Source organism: Pagrus pagrus (genome assembly GCF_965226575.1).
Source record: "Pagrus pagrus genome assembly, chromosome: 22".
NCBI classification, from domain to species: domain Eukaryota; kingdom Metazoa; phylum Chordata; class Actinopteri; order Spariformes; family Sparidae; genus Pagrus; species Pagrus pagrus.
In genome coordinates, this window is record NC_140204.1 from 8,865,101 (window position 1) to 8,889,042 (window position 23,942).

General features: G+C 40.9%; 4 protein-coding genes across 8 annotated transcripts; 2 read left to right on the plus strand and 2 right to left on the minus strand.

Annotated features, from left to right (window-relative positions):
* The first annotated feature begins 256 nt into the window (after positions 1-256).
* Positions 257-14,680, plus strand: homezb (homeobox and leucine zipper encoding b). Of its 4 annotated transcripts, none has more exons than XM_084344818.1 (3): positions 257-349; positions 572-714; positions 13,006-14,680. In XM_084344818.1, exon 3 carries the CDS (start codon positions 13,021-13,023, stop codon positions 14,338-14,340), a length of 1,320 nt encoding a protein of 439 aa, XP_084200944.1. In that variant the 5' UTR covers positions 257-349; positions 572-714; positions 13,006-13,020; the 3' UTR covers positions 14,341-14,680. The 4 variants fall into 4 exon arrangements, with proteins under 4 accessions (XP_084200944.1, XP_084200943.1, XP_084200942.1 ...); XM_084344817.1 differs by lacking the exons at positions 257-349; positions 572-714 and adding exons at positions 11,704-11,930; positions 12,471-12,512; XM_084344816.1 differs by lacking the exons at positions 257-349; positions 572-714 and adding an exon at positions 11,705-11,930 and having other exon boundaries at positions 13,006-14,679.
* LOC311251257 (uncharacterized protein) lies at positions 8,841-10,522 on the minus strand (the record flags this gene model as incomplete). The annotated part of the gene is made up of 1 exon (XM_084343635.1): positions 8,841-10,522. Exon 1 carries the CDS (start codon positions 10,377-10,379, stop codon positions 8,841-8,843), a length of 1,539 nt encoding a protein of 512 aa, XP_084199761.1. The 5' UTR covers positions 10,380-10,522.
* Positions 14,623-18,739, minus strand: cideb (cell death inducing DFFA like effector b). Of its 2 annotated transcripts, none has more exons than XM_084344824.1 (6): positions 18,534-18,739; positions 17,514-17,572; positions 16,985-17,099; positions 16,044-16,202; positions 15,764-15,954; positions 14,623-15,383 (listed from the first exon to the last, which is right to left on the minus strand). In XM_084344824.1, the coding sequence occupies exons 2-6, from the start codon at positions 17,537-17,539 to the stop codon at positions 15,242-15,244; spliced, it is 633 nt and encodes a 210-aa protein (XP_084200950.1). In that variant the 5' UTR covers positions 17,540-17,572; positions 18,534-18,739; the 3' UTR covers positions 14,623-15,241. The 2 variants fall into 2 exon arrangements, with proteins under 2 accessions (XP_084200950.1, XP_084200949.1); XM_084344823.1 differs by having other exon boundaries at positions 17,514-17,655.
* A 127-nt stretch (positions 18,740-18,866) lies between these two features.
* tinf2 (TERF1 (TRF1)-interacting nuclear factor 2) lies at positions 18,867-23,808 on the plus strand. The gene is made up of 10 exons (XM_084344236.1): positions 18,867-19,274; positions 19,628-19,830; positions 19,965-20,072; positions 20,458-20,553; positions 20,695-20,805; positions 20,907-21,030; positions 21,111-21,942; positions 22,912-22,970; positions 23,067-23,146; positions 23,236-23,808. Exons 1-10 carry the CDS (start codon positions 19,247-19,249, stop codon positions 23,353-23,355), a joined length of 1,761 nt encoding a protein of 586 aa, XP_084200362.1. The 5' UTR covers positions 18,867-19,246; the 3' UTR covers positions 23,356-23,808.
* Positions 23,809-23,942: the final 134 nt, after the last annotated feature.

The following is a 23,942-nucleotide window of genomic DNA, read 5'->3' on the forward strand; positions in this document are numbered from 1 at the left end:
CACCAGGGGAGTGATCATGTGTGTATCACTTGGCTGCAAATACACTGTAAAATCTCTTGGTGTGTGAAAAGCATTAGGACTTACAATTAAATGCAAGGACATTAGGAATCAACTGCTCTTGTCTTTCTGTGTGATAAACTCCTTAAAGCTGGGGTTAGGGTTAAGCCCAGGCCAGATATGAGACAGCATCCAGGCAGTAAACTCCCCCCCCTGCACTCAGGCCTCTCTGCAAAGCCGCTCCCACAGACCCTGAACGCACCATCCGACTACTGCTGAATACCGCCGCCGGAGTCTGAGTCACATCCATCACAACATCACAACAAGGAGCTACATTATGTCTCATTCACCTGTAAGTAAACCCCTAATATTATCAAACTGCACGTAAACAACCACTGCTAGCACTGATAGCTGTCAGGCTAGCTTTTTTAGCATTCAGGCATTGTTTTGAAAGTGTATTTTGATGTTGTGCTGGTTAGCTAGCAGCAGCTGTGGTAACATTAGATATGGAAAAGCTAAAATATGAAGATTAGTGGTGGGCCTGCTACTTGTTTAATTGTTTTGTTTCCTTCAGTGATTCACAGACGAACGTGAGTATTGTTTTGGACTCATGATGATGGCCGTGGACGTGAGGGCGACAGGTTAAGGAGCAGGTGTTCATAGGTCGAGTAGAAGATCTTCGAGCTCAAAGGATCAGCAGGGGTTGCACATGAGCAGGTCAGCATCTAAAGTGTAACGTTACTGGTGCTTTATCCTGATCAACACCACCCACAACTGTTTGTGTTTGTACAGTATATTGACCAGGCATGTAACGTGCCCTAATCAGAATCACATGTTTTTGCCAAGTAGTTTTTCCACCATTTGAATTTGTGTTTTGGTGCATAACAATAAACACATTAAGTAGAAAAATGTACAGATAAAGGGCTGGTAAAGTGTTTATATAAACTGGGACATCTGTACAGTTTTGTCCAGGAATGTCTAAAGTATTGACCATTGAAAGTGTGTATGTTCACAGTATGCTGAGGACAGTCGAGCTCTGTTGCATAAAAATATCTTATGTTAATGCCTTTTCTTTACACTTCCAGCATAAACAACCAACCCATTACAGTTCTTACACTTTACATCATGAACTAATAACAACTGAATTAGGCAAGACTCTTGTTTATTCCATTTCTTGGAACACATGTAAATAAATAACACTACAAAAACATACCTTTTATCGTTTAGACAATATACAGTACAATTAGCATAGACAACTATATACAGGAAGGACGTCCGGAGGTTTCTTGACTGGTTAGGCTGTTGATGTCGGTGCTGTCTCAATCCTCTACTGTTTTGGCAGTGATTGTCCTGTAAAAAGAACAGCACAATTACTTATCTGACAGTAAATGCAGCTTTTCAAGGACCTTGAAATTACTTTCAATTTATTATAACACCACAACTTGAGTTGCATTTTATGCAGTGACAAATATTCCTGAAAACAACCAGAGTTAGCCTCTGTTGCATCAGAATTGTGCCATTTACAGTCATTTCATAATTGCTATCAGCATCAAGTTACACTCACCTGTCAGAGAGAGACTGCAGAAATAGGGGAAACATCAGGACATGGTCCTGCTGTAAACTAAAGGCTGGAAGTTGATGCGTCCCTCTCATAACTATAGGACACCAAATAGGCAGCATCAGCGTATTTGTGAAACATCTAGTTCAAAGACTATATGAATGAATGTCACATGAATACCATCTAACAACATTGGCTCACAAATACAATGCAAACCATATCCACAGACAGTGCCGGTCCTGACCAATATGGTGCCCTAGGCAAGATTTTAGTTGGCGCCCCCATACATCGCAGTCAATTTCACAATCAGTTTTCAAACACTCACACTCACACTGCATGTATGTATTCAAGATCTTATTTCTTTTAAGTCAAAAATATCACACCGAATAAAAACTGAAGAAAGAAACAAGTGATAAATTCAAAATACAATATAAAGAAGGTATTGCACAAACATATGAAAGAATATTGTCACTCTGCTGTGCTGAGGTAGAGGGGAGGAGCACCTGATGCTGTGTCACTGGGGGTGGTGGTGAAATATTTTAAAAGTGCATCTGAAGAGAGAAGAGAAGTATATGTGACCACTGGATGTTATATTTTAATAAAGAACATCTGCTTGGTGTGTGCTATACATAAGACTAATATAGACTAATAATGAAAATACGATGAGATTCATTCAACTTTATCGTCATTGCAATGCAATTCAGTCTAACCAGAGTGCAAAACCAGAAAACAAAATTAGGAAACTCAACTATTTTTAGAAATTCAATCATTCCAATTACTTGGAAGGTTTTGCACTTTAATGATTTGTAATTTGAGATTTAAAATCTAATTTTTAGTTTCTGTTATTATCTCATAGATATGTTTTGTCACACACAGCCATTACATATTAGGTGAATTAGATTTGGGAGAATTTATAAATGGACCAGTATATGCTGAATGCTAGAATTCAGTACCAGAGCACAGACAGTACATAGTAAGCAAGTGCTGAATTCATAGCAGAGGTGTTACTCAGTATGGACGTATATGCAGCTTTTCTCTGTTCCTGACCAATACCAAAGTCTGTGTGGGTTAATGTTGGTGATGTGCATAGTTAAATAAATCCATGATTTGTGATCGCCTTTAAATAAAGTGGTGATGCCTTGGAATTAGCCTTGGAAGTTTTACAGCTTCAGTATCGGGTTTCACTTCACACAGTATCTGTTGTTACTCCATTTCAAGCTGACTTGTCTTATTTCATGTTTTACCGTCACTTTGGTGTGAAAATGGCCAAATGTAAAATCAGAATGCAGTTTTTAAATTCATTTTTCTTCCTTCATGTGTTAGCCAGTCAATAAAAACATTCCACAACTTAACATTTTTCTGGCTTTATTATTAAGCGGATCATTTAAAATGTATGTACAAGACCAAAGACACAAATTCCTTGTTGCCTTTCTGACCTAATAAGACCATAAACTGTACGACATTGGAGCAATTACCCATTCACCACCAGTAGATGGAGACAAACACCTTTCAGCCTTGTGCCATAGAAAGTAGAAACATTAAAATTAAAACAAAATGTCCTGTCGTGTATATTAGAAGCAATATAAGCAACTCAACAACAAAAGATATTCACTTGAAGATACTACATTGCCTATACTGTGTATGATGTGTATTATGAACATTTGCCCATTACTGATATTTGCTGTAAAAGCACTATATTTTTGCCATTATTGCAGAAGGTATAATAATAATAATAATACATTTTATTTGGAGGCGCATCTCATGGCACTCAAGGTCACCTTACAAAACAATAAAACAAATAACAACAAAATAAAAATACTAAATCACTAAAATTAAATCTGCAAAGAGAGTTGGAGGGAGTAGGCCTGTTTAAAAAGGTGGGTTTTCAGATGGGATTTGACGGTGGAGAATGAGTCAATGTTCCTGATGCTTGGGGGGAGGGCGGCTGAAGGCTCTGGCCCCCATGGTGGACAGACGGGCAGGAGGCACAATGAGGCTGATAGATGATGCGGATCTGAGTGTCCGGGAAGGGGTGTTGATGTGGAGGAGGTCAGAGAGGTATGGGGGAGAAAGGTTATGGATGGCCTTGAAGGTGTGGAGCAGAATTTTGAAGTCCGTGCGGAATATGCGGAGTATTTGTAGCCATGCACTTCTTAACACATTAACAAATTTGTCACATAATCCAATAGTCCAGTCAGAGTCTTGGGAAAGACTGACCATCCACCTCTGAAAGTTAGGAACTGATTCCGACAGCTACGAGCTCCTGGTGGTTCTCTGGGTCAACCAGAGTCAACAGAGATCCCCAGAAGGGGCCTTCTTGCTCCACCATCTTTTCACCCTTCTCTCTTATCTCCTGAACCAGCTTGTCACGATCACTGCCAAGGTCCAACCCTTTTCTCAGATCCACAGTCTCATTTTTTTGGCCATATGTTAGTGGACTGTAAGGTGACGGTTGCCTATACAAGCCTGTGGACGATATGTTTACGTTGCTCAATGCCGCTGGAAGGTGAATTTCTTTGTGAAGGAATCGGGTGAGATTTTCCGCGACAGTCCCAACATGGCTGACAACTACAGAAGTTCACAGATCACCTTTGTGATGCGCAAGGCACCGATAACTTTTCCACAAGAACAGGTGGCTTGAGAAGACTGAGCATAAGAGAACCCTTTATAACTGTATGCATTACTTGTCTCAAAGTAAACCTTCCCACATGAGCATTTCCATTGATTCTGGCTCTGTTGGTGACTTGCACTTCCAAATAACTTGCAGCTCCTTTGGTGTTTTGTCAGACATGTTTTCAGAAGCAGGCAGTCCTGACTGGATCTTTCATGAATATAATTGGACAAATGATCTTCCTTCTTGCTCTTGCTCTTATTTTGCTAAGTTGTTCTGGTCTCTCAGTCTCTTGTCTGAATGTCTTACCACATCAACATTGCACATTTCCTGATAAGTTTAATTTCACAGATCGTACAGGACACACCCACCATGGGAGTGATCACATGTGTATGACTTGGCTGCAAATACACTGTCAAATCTCTTGGTGTGTAAAATGCATTAGACTTGCACTAAAATTCAAGGAAATTAGGAATCAACTGCTCTTGTCTTTCTGTTAAATAAACTCCTTAAGTTTCCCTTGTAAACAAAAGATTGATTCTGAATCAAGTATTATGAAATGGCCTTGGTTTTTGCCTGTCACTGGTCACTCAGAGTCTGAAGCAATAGCTTTTAACTGTACTCAGTAGTACCATTTGCTGGGAAATAAACTGTCCACAGTGTACACATAAACTAGTCTTTTATAGCTATATAACAGTGTCACTTATTCTCCTACTGCTCATAAAAAAGTCTTAGTCAACAAATGGTTTTGAAATTGTATTTTTGCCAATAAGCTCTCCTGCTTATTCAGATAAAGCAGATGTGGACTTCCCACTTCATAGATAAACCAGGATGATTTACTTTCAGTCAATAAAAACATTCCACATCTTCAAATTCAACTGGATTTATTACTGATCTGAGCAATTACAAAGTATGTTCAGTACGGAAGACACAAATTCCCTCTTGCCATTCTGACTTTATGAGTCTATAAACAGTAAGATAACTGTATTATTTGACTGGAGTGACACATTTACCACCAGTAGATGGAGACAAACATCTTAAACTCTCAAGAGGAAATAAGTAGAAATGTTAGTTACACTAAATGATCTTGTTGCGTATGGTAAAGGTAAATCCCAAAACACAATAATTACAATTACTACAATGAAAAGACATTCAGAACACAACAAATAACAACTTTTGCCAGCATTAATAATTGCAAAACCAACACTACAACTTAATTTGCAAGGAACTTAACATTAATCAATGAGATTTAAGTTCATCCAAAGAAAGCAAAAGACGTCATTACTGTGGATATTTGTATGCATGAACTTCTCAGCTTTGAATAATCATTAGCAATGATCAGTGGGGTTAAATACTACCAATTATATAAGTTCACAAAACACCTCTGTGATGCGTAAAGCAACAATAATTGCTCCACAGGTACAATTAGCCTGGCGAGAGTATTGGCCCATATAATCAATGGATTCAAATTCCCTATTGTAGTAAGTCTTCCCACAGGTGCACTTCCATTGCTGCTGAGCCGTATTTTGTGTATTTTTCTTTTGTAGCTGAACAAAGGGGGTCAAATCCCAGTTGTTGAGGCTCATCTTAATTGTGGTTATTTCTTCCCTCTGGTGCTGTCCGGTCCTGCTGAAGAAGGACAGTGAGGAAGCAACAAAGTTCCAAAACACTTCCACCGTTTCAAATTCTGGTACTGTCTCGTCTCCATTTTCATCCAGATAGTTGAGTGACGCTGAGGAAACCCTGCGCTGCTTCTCTTTGTTGTCAGTTTTCTTCTTGCCAACACCTTGTGGATTGGTTGATGCATCACAACAGTCATCATACTCTGTTGTGAGAGAGCTGAGTTTGTTTTCTTTGAAGGACAGGCCGTAGACATGTCCGTTCTCCAAGTTCTTTGCAGACTGTTTGTCACACAATCCAATGGTCCAGTCAGAGTCTGCGGAAAGACTGACCATCCACCTCTGGAAGTTCGGAACTGACTTGGTACTACGGATTAGAAGAGTGGCAGAACATTGACCCATCCAACTATTGTAGAAAACCATCCTCTTGTCTTGGGACAGTGATATGCTGGGGCCCAAAGCCTGTGGGTCAAAGATCAGGTCTGGACTAGTAGCAATACGCTCCTGGTGGTTCTCTGGGTCAACCAGAGTCAACAAGGAACCCCAGAAGTGGCCTGCTTGCTCCACCATCTTTTCACCCTTCTCTCTTATCTCCTGAACCAGTTTGTCACGATCACTGCCAGGCTCCAACCCTTTTCTCAGATCCACAGCCTTGGCCTTCTCCACATCCTGATGCACCTGAGAATACATCTGCAGGAATCTGAAGGTGTCCTTCTCGTTCTGTGCTGCTTGCATGCTGGTCTTGCTGGTTTTGATAGACACCATACGAGCAGAGACTGAACTCTGGACACTGGTCAGGGCCATGTCACGCAGGTTCGTCACACCTTCAATGAGACGCACACTAGAGCGACCCAGCTTCTCTCTTTCACTCTTCTCCCACTTTTCCAGACTCACATTGTCATCATCAGTTTTCCCCAGTAAGGCCTGCTGCTCAGTGTTGAGCTTTTCCATGAGCTCTTTGTGAGCTGTGGAGAAGGTCTTCATATTGTGTAGGCGGTGCTGGTCTTCAGTGGCGCAGGAAACACACACACAGGTCATGTCATCCAGGCAGTAGTACTCCAGGAGTTTGCCATGTTGTGGGCATTTAGTGTTGCCACACAAGTCCATGGGTTCAGTCAGAGGATGAGTTTGTAGTAACACAGGAGTGGTCAGGTGGGCCTGGAGGTGCTGGACGCACATGGAGATCTCACATTTCATGCAGGTCTTCCGGGCTCGTTTCCTGTCCTCCTCTGTACACATGTCGCAGAGGATAACTTGCAGCTTCTTTTTTTTCTTGCCAGACATGTTTTCAATAGCAGGAAGTCCTGATTTGCTCTTTCGTGAATATTATTAAGAGTTGAACAAAGGATATTTCGTGCTGGTCTTCGGTCGACTTGGCAAAAACCTGAAAGTTAAAACTTATTTTGCTAAGTTTAGTTGTTTTGGTCTCTCAGTCTCTCGTCTGTATGTCTCGCCACGTAAGCACTGGACAATAGTGTCATTGTTTGCTAACATTCAGGGGGTGGAGTCAAAAAGATCTGACTGCACCCTTTTTTGTTTGGTTAAATGTTAAGTTTTATTTCACAGGTTATAAAAGCAACACCCATGGGAGTGGACATTAACGTATGACTTGCAAACACACTCTAAGGAGGCTAGAACAATAGGAATGAATTGCTCCTTGTAAACAGAAGATTGATTCATCATAAAGCATTATGAAATGGCCTTGGAATTCATATTTGGTCACTGGTCACTCAGAGACTGAAGCGATAGCTTTTAGCTGTGCTCAGAAGTACCATTTGCTGGGTAATAAATTGTCCACAGTGTACATATAAACTAGTCTGTTATAGGTATACAACAGTGTCACTTATTCTCCAACTGCTCATAAAAAGCCTAAGACAACAAAGATTAATAATTTACTGGAGGTAAAGTCTTCACTCAGTTGTAAGTCTGAAAGGTAAACCGAGCTAAAACTAATGTGATACCATCATGAAAGTTATAATGTTTGGCTTTTGTGGAAACTTTAAACTTTATAGACTTTGTGGAGCTGTTAAATTGTATGATCATAAAGGTGGATCAGCATCTCTCAAAACACAACAAAAATTAAATATTACCTTAATGACGGTTGGATTTATTGCAGGGCTGCCAACTGTTATAAACTGGAAACTGCTATAAACTGGCAAATGAGGGTAAATCTTATTAAATAATGCACATTTTCATCATCTTGTATGGCTTTGAAATTGTATTTATGACATAAAATCTTCCTGTATAATCAGATACAGCAGATGTGGACATCCCACTTCATAGATTAACCAGGGATGATTTACTTGATGAGAATAAACTGCAGTCATGAAGATGTGACAATTTACTTTACTTTGACCAAACAAACTCTAGCTCCAGCAGTACTGGGTTTCACTTCACATATTGTTGTTACTCCAATTCCAGCTGTTCTTACATGAGCTGTGTTTTTTTTTCTTTTTTTTTTCACATTGGTGTGTGAAAAGGGTAAAATGCTTAATGAAAACATAGTTTTTAAATGTACTTTTTCCACTTTATGTTCAAGCCAGTAAATAACAACATTGCACAACTTAAAATTCAACTGTATTTATTACTAATTTGAGCAATTACAATGTTTGTTCAATACAAATTGAAGAAGTTTCTCCATGCCATTCTGACTTTATAAATCTGTGAACACAAAGATAACTGAACCATGCAAGTGTAATGACACATTTGCCACCAGTAGATGAAGACAAACACATTAAACTCTGAAGCAGAAATAAGTAGAAATGTTAGTTACACTAAATGATCTTGTTGCGTATGGTAGAGGTAAATCCCAAAACAAAATAATTAGAATTACTACAATGAAAAGACATTCAGAACACAACAAATAACTTTTGCCAGCATTAATAATTGCAAAACCAACACTACAACTTAATTTGCAAGGAACTTAACATTAATCAATGAGATTTAAATTCATCCAGAGAAAGCAAAAAACATCATTACTGTGGATATTTGTATGCATGAACTTCTCAGCTTTGAATAATCATTAGCAATGATCAGTGCGGTTAAATACTACCAATTATATAAGTTCACATAACACCTCTGTGATGCGTAAACCACCAATAAACGCTCCACAGGAACAATTAGCCTGGCAAGAGTACTGGCCCATATTATTGAATTCAAAGCCCCTTTTGTGGTAAGTCTGCCCACAGGTGCACTTCCATTGCTGCTGGGCCGTATTTTGTGTATTTTGCTTTTGTAGCTGGACAAAGGGGGTCAAATCCCAGTTGTTGAGGCTCATCTTAATTGTGGTTATTTCTTCCCTCTGGTGCTGTCCGGTTCTGCTGAAGAAGGACAGCGAGGAAGCAACAAAGTTCCAAAACACTTCCACCGTTTCAAGTTCTGGTACTGTCTCGTCTCCATTTTCATCCAGATAGTTGAGTGACGCTGATGAAACCCTGCGCTGCTTCTCTTTGTTGTCAGTTTTCTGCTTGCCAACACCTTGTGGATTGGTTGATGCATCACAACAGTCATCATACTCTGTTGTGAGAGAGCTGAGTTTGTTACCTTTGAAGGACAGGCCGTAGACATGTCCGTTCTCCAAGTTCTTTGCAGATTGTTTGTCACACAATCCAATGGTCCAGTCAGAGTCTGCGGAAAGACTGACCATCCACCTCTGGAAGTTCGGAACTGATGTTGTACTACTGATGAGAAGAGTGGCAGAACATTGACCCATCCAACTATTGTAGAAAACCATCCTCTTGTCTTGGGACAGTGATATGCTGGGGCCCAAAGCCTGTGGGTCAAAGATCAGGTCTGGACTAGTTGCAACAAGCTCCTGGTGGTTCTCTGGGTCAACCAGAGTCAACAGGGAACCCCAGAAGTGGCCTGCTTGCTCCATCATCTTTTCACCCTTCTCTCTTATCTCCTGAACCAGTTTGTCACGATCACTGCCAGGCTCCAACCCTTTTCTCAGGTCCACAGCCTTGGCCTTCTCCACATCCTGATGCACCTGAGAATACATCTGCAGGAATCTGAAGGTGTCCTTCTCGTTCTGTGCTGCTTGCATGCTGCTCCTGCTGGTTTTGATAGACACCATACGAGCAGAGACTGAACTCTGGACACTGGTCAGGGCCATGTCACGCAGGTTCGTCACACCTTTAATGAGACGCACACTAGAGCGACCCAGCTTCTCTCTTTCACTCTTCTCCCACTTTTCCAGACTCACATTGTCATCATCAGTTTTCCCCAGTAAGGCCTGCTGCTCAGTGTTGAGCTTTTCCATGAGCTCTTTGTGAGCTGTGGAGAAGGTCTTCATGTTGTGTAGGCGGTGCTGGTCTTCAATGGCGCAGGAAACACACACACAGGTCATGTCATCCAGGCAGTAGTACTCCAGGAGTTTGCCATGTTGGGGGCACTTAGTGATGCCACACAAATCCACGGGTTCAGTCAGAGGATGAGTTTGCAGTAACACAGGAGTGGTCAGGTGGGCCTGGAGGTGCTGGATGCACATGGAGATCTCACATTTCATGCAGGTCTTCCGGGCTGGTTTCCTGTCCTCCTCTGTGCACATGTCGCAGAGGATAACTTGCAGCTCCTTTTTTATCTCGTCAGACATGTTTACAATAGCAGGAAGTCCTGATTTGCTCTTTCGTGAATATTATTAAGAGTTGAACAAAGGATATTTTGTGTTGGTCTTCGGTTGACTAGGCAAATAACTTAAAGTTAAAACCCATTTTGCTAAGTTTAGTTGTTCTGGTCTCTCAGTGTCTCGTCTGAATGTCTCGCCACGTAAGCACTGGACCACAGTTTTCGTTTCTGCTAACATTTAGGGGGTGGAGTCAAAAAGATCTGACTGCAGAAGTTTTGTTTGGTTAAGTGTTAAGTTTAACTTCACAGGTTATAAAAGCAACACCCATGGGAGTGGACATTAACGTATGACTTGCAAACACACTAGAACAATAGGAATGAATTGCTCCTTGTAAACAGAAGATTGATTCATAATGAAGCATTATGAAATGGCCTTGGAATTCATATTTGGTCATTTGTCACTCAGAGTCTGAAGCGATAGCTTTTAGCTGTACTCAGAAGTACCATTTGCTGGGTAATACATTGTCCACAGTGTACATATTAACTATACAACAGTGCCACTTATTGTGCTACTGCTCATTAAAAGCCTAAGTCAAAAAAGATTAATAATTTACCTCAGGTAACGTCTTCAGTCAGTTGTAAGTCTGAAAGGTACACCGAGCTAAAACTAATGTGATACCTTCATGAAAGTTATAATGTTTGGCTTTTGGGGAAACTTTAAACTTTATCGACTTTGTGGAGCTGTTAAATTGTACGATCATAGAGGTGGAACAGCATCTCTCAAAACACAACAAAAATTAAATATCACCTTAATGAAGGCAGGATTTATTGCAGGGCTGTTGGACTGGCAACTGTTATCAACTGGCAACTGAGGGTAAATCCTTTCCAAGAAGAAGCAAGAAGATCTTGGAATGAATTACTCTTGTGTTTGTTTTCAGGTTGCCCTTGCAAATAAAAGATCTGTTCTGAATTGAGTACTCTGGTGTAACAGCATGAGCTGTACTGTCCAGCTCTTTCATAGCAGTACAGGAGTATCATTTTTCTGCCCTACTGCTCATAAAACACCTCATCATACAGTAGGTGAAATCCACACCCTGTTTAAAATGTACAATGGGCTAAAACTAATTCAGTCAATCTATCCCTACCTTCATTTAAGTCATGATGATATTATGTGGATACTGTTTCAGAGTTTGTATTATTTAATGTGTTTCTGTATACAACATGTGTATTAATCAGACCACAGAGGGTAACTACAGCCTCAAAAAAGACCATAGAGTCGAATCAACATGTCTTTAAACATTACCTTGCATGAAGGTGGGGTTTATTGTTAGGCTGTTAGAAGTCACAGCCAGGTGTACCCAATGAACTGTCACCTGAGGATAAATTGTATTGAATGATACACATTTTCGCCATTTTGCATTATTTTGGAGGTGTCACCCCATTTTATAAATGACCCCTGGTGGAATATGAGATAACAACTGTGTTGTCCACCATCTCTAGTTCAAGCTGTGTAACTTTAACTGGGCGCATTAGCAGAAAAGAAAACATCTCCCTTACCTACAGGACTTGTGGCTTACAGGTAAGAAGTCCAAACCATTCGTTACCTGAAGTGAGTGACGATGTCGGTGCCTTCTTGATACTACCATGGAGAGTGTGAATCATTACAGGCGAAGAAAAAATAGCTAAGTTAGCCGTATTTTATAGCCACTCGGCGAGCTAACATGTCTGTTCTGCGCGGGCGCGGTGTAGCTAGCTAGCGTTAGCGCGAATGCTAGCAATGTCCTGTATAACCGTTGACTCGCTTAGCCTTGTTAGCAAATGACAAGAAGTCACATAAGGTCGGAGGTAAGACAGCTAAAGTCATCTAGCTACTCAAAAAAAAGGCCGATGCTAATTAATCACCAATGTTGACATGATTCCTCGTGTTAATTTCATATTAACCATTTAGCTAGTTGTTATGAAATTAACATGAGGCGGTTTATATTCAGATTATTCATCCCTCTTTCTATGTGCAGCAAGACAATGGAAAGGCATATTACACTAACTGTTTATAAGATGCTTGAACTGCACTAAAGTATTCCTTTTAAAGCCATATTTCTTCTTCCACTGCATTTAACAGGCAAATGTACCAGGTATTTCCTCACTGACATCATATGAATTTGTGAGTTTCAGTCCCTTTGCTACTAAACAGATGTTTTACAGACCAAACTATGCATTATAGATGAGGTCCAAACAAGAAAAGCTATGGCCTAATGTCATATTGGCTCTACCGATCAGATTTAAATGCTGAAACCACATTAATACACCTGCAAATACAACGAACAAAACACTTTTGTCATGGTACAATAGTAGGGACATACATAGTACATTTTCTAGAGGTTCAGTTGTGATGGTTTATAGATATTACAACTAGATCACATCTGAGGATAATCTAGTGAAATCAGTGTCTGACAAATCAAGTACTTTATAAGATTGACATGACAATTATTCTCTGTACTGGTTTGCAATGTATCCTACAATCACTAAATACACTGAAGTATGTTGTCTGTGACTATGAAAAAGATAAAAGTGTCTTCAGGGTGATTACCGTTCATTTTTTGTGTTTTTTTATTTTTTTATTTTATTGAAAACATGTCTTTTGGGTATCTTTACAGGAGTCATTTCCAGAGATGAGACAGATGAAGCCGAGAGCTGATGAAGGACTCCTCAGACAAAAGACACCTGACGCCCGTGGAGAGGCAGAAATGAACGCTACCCTAGCGACTTTAAATCTGAACCAGATCAGTGCGCTGGTCCTCCCCCTGGTGTCCGACAGTAAGAGGCTTATGTGGGTCCAAACAAACCAGATCAACCTACAGCTGGATGGTGCAACAGAGCTGGAAAAGGCCTTCGACAGGTTTCCATACTTGAGACCGAACGAGACAGCTGCACTGGCGGAGCGCTGCTCCCTTCACCCCGACCAGGTGAGGGTGTGGTTCATTGTACAGAGGCTCCGCTATGGCATCAGCTGGGACTATAACGACATCCTCAACGTTCGAAGGAAGCTCAAGGCAAGTCGGGGAAAGGAAGAGCTGCAAAAGGGTAGAGGAGAGAATAATAAATTCAAAAGAGAGGTAAAAGAGAGAAAAATGAAGCAGGAGCAACCACTGAAGGAAAACAAGGACAGAAAGGAGGAAGACAAAAGTAACACACAGAAAAAGCGTAAAAGGGTGCCAGTGAAAGACAAGATAGCAAAGAAGACCAGGGTAGATGAGGGTGTTGTGGAAAGAGCAGGAGAATTAAACAGTGATGAAGTCAAGAGGGAGTCTACCAGATCCACCCAGCCGGAGACGACAGTTTTTACCAGAATGAAAAAGAAGGCAAAAATAAACAAAAGATTACTGTCCGGTCAAGTGTGGCCTGGCCACAAGAGCCTTGTGGTGCAAGATGAGACGCTGGATGTGCTACCTTCACTCATACCCCTGACCCAAACTCAAGCCCAGACCCCAAATACTCCCAGGACCCCTGTGAGAAGCGGCTTTAAGGGGAAAGCAGAAATGGAGGCTAAGCTGGAGGGAGAACCACACGCAGCATCAAAAAACCCCAACGTCACTGATGTTGGCAGACCGAAGGTGCTTGTGAATCTGCCCAGTAATCCTGCCGTTGCAGACGGTTCGGCTCGGATCCACTTCCACACAAAGACGCGGAGTCAGCTGGAGATGATGAAGGGATTTTTCTCGAACTGCCAGTATCCAGACATTGCCGACTACGACCTACTGGCGACGCTCGTTGGCCTCCCCCGCAGCAGGTTGGTTCAGTGGTTCGCCGACATGCGCTATTACGTCAAAAAACTCAAGCCGAGCTGGCTGACTCAGGAGCAGCATCAGCAGGCGCTGGCCAACATCAGGTACAGGCAGTACCTGAGCACACTGGCGAGGGCGCTGAAGCTGGAAAGGAGAGAGGGCCGTGGCGAGAAGGAAAGTGTGCAGGTGCCTCCAGAGAAGAAATGAGGCAGCAAGCTCTGCACCTTCAACACCACTGATGTGGATCATATGTTAACGTTTGGAAAAAAATGCACCAGGAGACGGTTTTCGTGCATTGTTTGGGTTCAAGTTGTTTGTTACGCGATTAATTCAACTTTTTACACAGGTTTTTGATAAAAGGTTGCCAGGTTGAGACACATTCTTGTCTTTTATATGCAATGTGTTGTTGCTACACTGTTTGTGTAATAAGTTAACATGTTTTTAAACACATATGCACAGTTTTTTTTTTCAAATGATACTCATAGATGCTTGAGGAGTCACTATGTGCTGTGCGGATTTTTATTGTCATTCAAGGAAAACACTTGAATTGTTTGTTGTTCAAACACAACTCTTCTTAGTTACATTAAAACATTTGTAAACAAAAAAATGAATGAAAGATTTTTTTCTCCGTACTGCAATATTTCTTCTTTCAAATGAGAAAACTGTGTTTCATGTCAAATAACCACATGATTTATCACCTGAAATCTCACAGCCGATGGAAACACACAAGTTCAACTGCCACGTATAATTCACGTCAGATTATTAAAAATGTAGAACAACTCTAGGATATTATGTAGAATATATTGCACAAAAATAGATAAAACTACATTAATATCTGTGACACACATTTATGTTACATTGGGTTTACAATCTGAAGTAAAGTCGGAATAATTAAGCCTAGAAGAATATGGTATACAGTCATACAATCACCTTGCATACCACATGCTCACATTTACAGACAGTATCTTAAGATGTTCATGCCAAAAAAAATCTTCTTCCCCCCATTTTAAGGACGTAAAACACAGAAGAATTATACAATACAATGGCTCTCCAATGAGATACTAGTCACTCTTTGTTACACCTAAAATGTGGGTCCGTCTTGGCTGCGTCAGTTCCAGCTGGCGTTGTACTCTGCCCTCTGTGGCTGCCAAAGCTCAGTGCCTTCGATAATGCGGCGGATCATGGAGGCGGAGGTGATAAGCAGGTGTCCAGCAGCTTGGAGGAGGGTGGAGGCTACACGCAGGGCTTCTCTGAAAGAACAGGACCGAGATAAAGTGTCATCACTTTGATAAGGACGTTTTTATCTCCGGCATAATGCAAGTAATACAAACTTTGAAAAAGCATATTTCATTCTCATATATTTTGAGGGAGAAATTTAAAGTTAGATTAACAAAAAACGCAACGATGGAAAGTACATTTACTCCTACAGTTTCAGGGTACATTTCTTTTTTATGCAACTTTACACTTTTCAGAAGGAAATGCTGTTGTTTGACAGAAGTAATACTTTTCAAATTAGGATTTTACATAAAACAGATTAAGAAAGAGTATTTAAGACACTTTATCTTTTCCATGTAGCTTCTCTGTTGTGTCTTTTTCTGTAATGACCTTCACCCCCTTCCCCTTCGCTTACCTGAGAACTTTCTTGGGCCCCAGACACTCGAAGTTAGCACTCACAGAGTAAAGGCCTTGAAACGTGGCCTTCACATTCAGGGAGCCGAACACATCCTTTGGGCTCATCCTGTAAAGGTCAAAGGTGACACGCGCGATGTCTTTCCCAGTCCGGGGCTTGCTGCGGTCTTGAGATTTGGGGACAAGTGAACCCTGGGAGATCAGAGACAACGGTCACATTAAATGAGCCTGGGCAGGGTATTTGGCTGTATCATGAAATACACTTCTTTGGTAAAACATACTGGTTGTGGTCTCCATGTCTGTCCAGGCGTCAGGGCCATGAGCATGGTGTTGTCTGGCAGGGTCATGAAGAACTCGTCGGAGTCCACCTCTGTACCGTCCTCCTCACACACCAGAGACAGAGACAGTGCAGACAGGGACAGCAGCAAAGCCTGGCATACCTACAGCACAGATTCAAGTTGCTCTGGATTAATGTGAGAAAGTGAGAGATATTAAATTTAAGCCTCTTTCAGCACATTTAACCGCCTTTTTCAGGGGAGCTGGACTGCGTTTTAAGACTTTTCAAGACCTGCAGATACCCTGTTTTGCGATTTGTAGTGCTTAAATGGACCATGAATTCATGATGTTTAGTTTCCTTAGCTAGAATCCAGTTACATATAAAAATCAGCTTCTCAGAAACCAGAACAGGTGGTGGTCAGATGTCAACACCTACATATCACCCTTTAACTCCAAATAATGGGAACTTTAACACGACATAATGTTCAACATACAATCGATAAATGAAATGTTCTCAGAAAATTCAGTCCGGCCCCCAGCTCCTCTTCAGACAGCTTATCTTTATACCACTGTGAGTGCAGCCTTGACTCATGACTACATGTGATCACATGTGACATCATCAAAATAAGAAAAAAATCACGATAACCATTATGTTTTAATACACTTATTGAATCATTGATATGTTAATGATTTTATTTTAGTTACCTAGCATTAAGTTATCAAGTTGTATGCTTCATTCTTAAGAAATTGCTAATGCTTCCCACTCCAAATTCAAATTGGCCCCTTTTTTTATCATTAACTCTTATTTTTACATTTGTTCCTCTTCTTTTTTATTATGTTATAATACATTGTTTACTAAAGTTGTATACAGTGCAGGCATTTTTACCCCGATCATAACCATTTCTTGTATTTCTTTCCTTTATTTATGTTTTACAGTCACTCTCACCCTCTCTTTCAGCTCCTCCAGGGTCCCTGCTGTGATGCCCTTCCTGGTCTCCCTCTGGTGACAACACACTCTGAAGGGACGCTGTGGTGGAGACCACACTCGTTTGGTTACAGATCTGAGGAAAGACCAGAAAGCCATGACAATGTGACAGTGGGCCAGCATGCACAATGGACATAATTGATTTTGTTATTTACACTTGTCTTTTTCAAAGACTTTACAAACATTAATTCTCCTTTTTTCACCTGTATGATCGTCTCTACATTGGATCAGATTCTCTCATTTTTTCCTACTTTACTGAAACTGTTTCCACCATTACCCTATCCACAATGAAATTTAACCCATAACACTTGAAAATCTCATAAATACTATTTAGCTTACAATGACATGTTGTCACTGATCCAATTATTTACTTAGAGCCTACATTGATTTGGGGCTCCAGCAGTGGCACAATGTTATGTGGGTTGGTGATCAAGCAGAAGGATTGTGAAGCAAATCAATATCAACGAGCCAAAACTAATTCTTCACTTACTTGATAAATGTAGATGTGGTATCCATGTTCGTCAGTCTCTTGTTGTCTCTTCTCACAGGCTTTGGTTTTTTTTGTAAGGCGTTTTGGTGAAACAAATTGCAATGTAATGTCAGCCCTGCTTGTGTTTGACCCAGCAGCTGGACTTTGCCCCGAACATGGTGATAAGTCAGATACAGAACAACACATGGCAAAGTTCATCTCACTTGCATGTGTGCGAGACATCCTGTCAAGCTGACAAGCTGAATTATTATTATACCTATAGCTTAACTGATACAGGATATTTGAGGTTGATACGAATATTTAACCTATTTTAGTGTGACATGAATACACAGTTTTTGATAAGGATTCCTTATATTTATATTGTCTTTTAGGAAGGTGTTAATGGATACTGTTTCTATTGCCTTCAGACATATCTATTCTGCACCACAGTCTTTCGTTTCTTATCGGCTGACATAAACAATAATACTGATATTACTCTGATATTAACTGCAACAAGCTAACATCAGCTGATACATTGGCCTAGGCAATGTTTTCGGCATGGCTCTAACGGAGGGCTGCCCAAACTGTTTCCCTTGGCGGCCCAATACTAGAAACTCAAAATATTCTGGTGATCCATTTTCTAGTATGGAGTATGGAGTTAAGCATGATCCTAACTGTTTTCTGACTTAAAAACAGGTCAAAAAGATGCTTGATGATCTCAAGTTCGTAACTTCCTGTGTTAGTCAGTGAGAATAAATGATAATAGTCAGGGATTCTACATATTTAAATGAATGAGCATTTGACCTCACACTGTTATAATTAGAACAGCATGAACAGTGATTCATATAATTTAAAATATATATAATATTTATATATTTTTTTTGATATAAACAACATCTAATGGGCCAACTTAGGCCCACAGGCCCCAATCTAGGCAACCTAATACTTCTAAATATAAATATAACAATATACAACCTTTAAATATTTAAAAAAAAAAATAACTTTTCTTTAGTCCCATTATAACTCATACTGATAGCTTACCTGCCATGGTTGGTAAAAGCTTACATTGTTTCTTGTTTATGTTTTTAGCCTTTTCTTTTACACTCTACTAGTTTGTATTGGCACATAACAAGTGTTCAAATGCTCCTTAAAATGCTATAACATTCCTCACATAATTCACGCCTTATTTTGAATAGTTGTTGTTGTTTTTATACTATTGTTTAACTATCAAAACACATTTAGGCAAAGCGGTAGAACAGATCAAAACAACGGCTGGCGGGTCTGCTACGTCATATCCTGGAAACAACACCGGCCGCGCTTCTTTTTCAATATTCCGCTGTGCGCGCGGGCGGAGTTTCACGGTCGAACCGCTGTGTTTTAGCCCAAATGCGCGAAGCACCGCCAATTCGGCACAACCGAAGGGATGTTTTGAGCGAATGACATGTTATTTCAGTGAAGGCGGGAGGATGAGAAGCAGAAGTTTTGGTAGAAGTGTTGCTAGCTTTGTTTCCTCTGACGGGTAAACAACTGAAGCCATACTGGTGTTTATCGATAGGAATTTCCAGGCATCACCGGAGCTAGTAAACATCGTCTCAGCAGTATTTCCTAAATAACCTTGCCTGGGTAAACTGCCAGTTCCGCCTTTGAAGCTTACTCGGGTAGCAGTCTTGTCTAAGTTGCTAGGCTAACGCTGCTAACGTCAAATTCTGGTAATCTAACCCCCCTTAGCTTAGCTGACTGACTGACTGAGGGGAATGGCCACAAGAAAACCCAAGGAAAATGGTGAGTTGTAATAGCTGGGATTAGGTTTAAACTGCACCTAAATGTTTAATTTCGACAAACTGGAACTGTTTTCGTCGTATATTGTATAGTGGGTATGATTTAAGTTGGTTGAATTGTTAAACCAGGCAGCTGTGACTGTCAGTGGACTCATACGACATCACCACCACAGCAGACACAGAGGGGTAGATCAATCAATGTAGCAGATGGGAGACTCCTGCAATATAGCATCACTGATCAATAACAACATTGGAAATGTTCATCCATGGAGATAAAAGCAGTAGAATCTCAACCCTGCGTGATATAGTCACGTTTCATAGTTGCTATGAATGAACCAGGCTTTGTCTCCTGCACAGATGCCAGCCTCCCTTTTGCTGCACTTCAGCTCCTGGCCCCGCCTGTGCGTCTGGTCTCAGCAGCCCTCTGGAAGGTGATGAAGCAGAGGGACGTGATGCAATATGGGGTCGTGGAGGAATTTGTGACATCAGCCTGCGAGACTGTCCCCGGGCTGCTCACCGTGAGGCACCAGGGCAAGCTGGTACTGGGGCTGAGAGGACGGGTGAGTGCGTAACCCCCATGCTCCCACTCTCTTCTATCTTCCTCTCCTATCTCAGTGTAGAGTGGACTATCTTCCCTTTTGATATATGCATTGTTACCCTATATGTTTTTGACTCTACCCATACTTCTTTTCAGTTAATCCTGGAGCTGTGCTGTGAACAGCCAGATGAAAAGGTGATTAAGCCACATCTGGAAAGGCTCCATGCTCCGGCTGCCCTGTCATCCCCCTCTGCTCCTACAGTGGTAAATAAGATCTGATGCTCATTGCAATTTTTGTTACTGTAATCAGATTGTAGGCTCTTGTACCAAACAAAAACTGCAAACTCTTTTTATGTTCATCGGCACATTGCTGCATTACAACCAGCACCAAAGCTTGGAGTTGATTACAGAATTAAACATCACAGTATTTTTGACTCCTTACCTTGATACTGATGATATAAAAATGTCTTAAGGTATTTAAACCAAGGGGTGGAGGTTACCTGGTCTGTGAGGAAACAAAATCATTAGTGATGTGTATCGATATGTGCCGTCACTGAGAAGTTGTATATACTGTTTATATATGTGTGTGCATTCCTGAGGATTGTGAACTTTCTTAAAATCTGTATGGATTTGCTATTTCGTTTCCTAGAGGAGGGACGTAAAAATTCTGAAAACGGTGGAAAGTTTCCATTCATTGGTTCACATACTGCTAACGGACCCAGCAGAGAGAGAGCACTTCTTCAAGGTGAGTCCCTCTGCTATTTTTGTTTGTTGGTCATCACACAGCAGCAGTAGCAACTGCAGATTCCAGTCTCTGCTGTGATCATTATCAGCTGATGTGCACAGGCATGGCTTGGCCTACAATTCTTACTTTCTCTCCTGGCAGGAGGAGTTTCTTGTTGATTACGGTCCAAAGTTTGATCAGGAACTGGAGAAGCTGCTGTGGGAGTTTTTAATTCGACTGGACCAGTTGCTTCCAGTTCCCAGCCTCGCTCAGGTAGTGGGTCCTTTTGTTTTTACAAAATAATCGTCTAAAAACGACTTGAAGCTAATAAAACCTTGAAAGAAACCGGATTGATAATAATAATTTGTCCCTAGACTGTGTCATGGCTCAGTGATGCCCCCCCTGTCCTGGAGGAGTGTGCACATGCAGCCACCCAGCCGCAGCTCCTGAAGATACTCCTTGAGCATCAAACCTGTCTGGGTCATCTGGAGGCTGCAGGTAGAACTATATCACTTCTTAGCTTTTTCCTAGAGCGACTGACTTGATGAAGATCCATGTTAATACTTGTCTTTTTACAGCATCCCTTCCTCCAAACATGGGTGACTCCATCCTGGCTTCCCTCTCTCTGCCACCCTCTGGAAGAGTACCTTCTAATCAATCAACGGGTACCAAAAATCCTGCTGCAGACCAGTCCAATGGCACACAGGCAAGCGACGAAGCACCATTTGTTACACCTGTTATTGGATTAATATCTAATGAGGAGGTACCGGTTATGATCTCTGCCAAAAAAAGGACACAGAGAGGTGAGGATGCAACAAAAGAAAACTCAAAATTCACTCTGATTAAACCGAGACAAACCCCCAAAGTTGATGGAGTGAAAGACGACGGAGAACAAGTGGAAGAGGAGAGGAAAGCTTCAAAAAGAAGCAGTGGAATGAAACGCAAGCAAGCTGACAGAAGTGAATCTGATGAGGAGGAAGAGGTTTTAGGCATTATCGGATCTGGGCACAAGAGGACAAGTCAGAGAAGTGGAGTAAGCAGGCTAAGGCAGGGGCCAGATCGCCAGGGGAGAAATGAGAACAAAGATGACGAAGCAAAAACGACAAGAAACGGTAAGTGTAACAGAGCAGTCCTGGAAAACTGTATGACCCAGCTGGGTGTCAAGATGCTGCACCTGCCCGAGGATCCATCCCTCTGCTCCATTTTTATGTCTTGTCTGAGCAGCCAACCCAAAGTTGTTCTTCAAAAACTGTCAGTGACTTCTGCTAGCGCTAACAGGAGTGGTAGTGGAGGAAAATCTTTTTATGTGAAACCGCAGAATAAGAGGAGGAAGCCGCCGGTCAAAGCTCCAAGCACGAGCAACCAACCACAAAAGCCTGACCTGGATTATACTGGCCTGGACGACAAAGAGTAAGAGACATGGAAATACTGTACGCATGGTGTAAAGCATGCCCTGTAAAGTTTGTTGTCAAAGGGTTCATCCCAATTTAACCCATTAAAGTGTGTTTACACGCCTTTGGGAGTATTACTGCATATGTGAAAAAAAATACAATTAAGTCGTTTGTGGCTCCAGAGGAAGCTGAATTTAATCTGATAAATTGCCTCCAGTGATTTCACTCAGTGGCTAAATTGCATTGTGGGTAATGTAGGTGCTCAATTTTGAAAAACAAATGGTTAAAAAGGTGATATCTCTGGTTCTGCTGCATCAATTTCCGTCAGTGTTCGAGGAGTGCAATGGTAGACCAGTGGACTGCTTTTCAAAACCTGGTGCCTACGTTACCCACAATGCAACTCAGCCGCTGGAGGCAATTCATCAGATTACATGCAGCTTCCTCTGGAGCCATATAAGGCTTATACACAATTTTTCACATACGCAGTACTACTCCCCAAAACCTGACAAATGTTTAAAATGGTGGAGATAACCCTTTGAAAACCTGCTAAATTACATTATGTCTTTGGATTTCTGTATCTTAAAGTTTTAAACCAGCGATCACTGTAGTAAAAATGTTTGCATATTTGGACAAAATTATACTATATATATTTTGTATATTGTATATTTTGTTTCATATGAAATGTCTTTTAAATCAAATAAATGGAGAAAGTTACATTATAGGTTGTTGACACTTGTACTAACAGTACAAATACAATAAAAACAATTGATTTATTTAAATGTTTTCTGCTTTCATTTGTTTTTCCTGTCTCTGTGAGATATATATAGTGCCCTTTAAAACATGCAGGCAGTAGAAAGAACTTCATCATTTAGATTACATTTCAATGTTTCACTGCTGTCTTTAGACTTAAAATTATAAAGCAGATCAGTAGGCATCTTAGTAATTTACCAGCTAATGAAACTATGACTTTCTCCTTTCTCATTGACAGAAATCATCCTGTGTTACCAAGTATAAGCAGCTCTCCCGCTCAGCAAAGGAGTAACACAGGTGAATTAAATCATGTAAATTGAATGCAGGGAATTAGCACAAGGGAAAAATCATCTGCTGAGGGTTAAGTTTGACTGTGTTTACTTTTGTATTTAGAGACCTCGGCCCTCCCAGGAGAGAGTGAAGAATACGTAGCTGATTCAGAGGATGAGGCGACAAAGAACTTCAAAGTCAGAGTATGTATCCTCAAAATGTGTGAAAATAGGGTTACTGTGGCCAATTTGCTCTGTCACCAGTGTTTCCTAACCGACTCTGTCTCCCTCAGCTGTTTATGAAGCGCTATTACAAGACCAAACATGGCACTTATGTCCCCACTCTGAGGGAGTACTTTAAACCTGGGATGACTCGGCGGGACCTGTCGTCTGCTGGCATCAAACGCAGATGATGAAATGGATTTTTCGACACCTAGTTTGATGTCCAAAAAACGCCAGAGGACTTTGACTGGGGCTACGTTGGTTTTCGCCACCAACTAGAAGGGGTGGGGGGGTGGTGGTTGGGTTCAGTTGAGTTAAACTTAAATAAGTGGTCATCATGGAAAATAAGCCCTGAAATGCATTGCCACTGATTATGGGCACTGGCATGCAACTAAAATGTTATTTTAAACTGTTACTTTATAGATTGTTTGTTTGTAAATAGTCAGATGTATTTTCTTTTTTAAACATTTTAAGCCCACAATATGATATGCTTAGTTAATAAAGTTTTTTGATGTTGCAGTTATATTGTGTATGAAAATATGTGCATTATTTTCCTTTTATTCACCATGTTAAAGTGTATTTTAACTTGTCTTACATAGATAATGGCAAATTATTAAAGTGAACTGCTCCTGGTGTTCGACTAATGAAGTGTGATCATGTTTTTTATGTGCTTGAACATTCATCTAATATCAACCGCCAACATGTCTCAATGACAATCCCCCACCAACATTTTTTTATTCGTTGACAGTAATATGATAGATGTAACCCTAAATGTTAT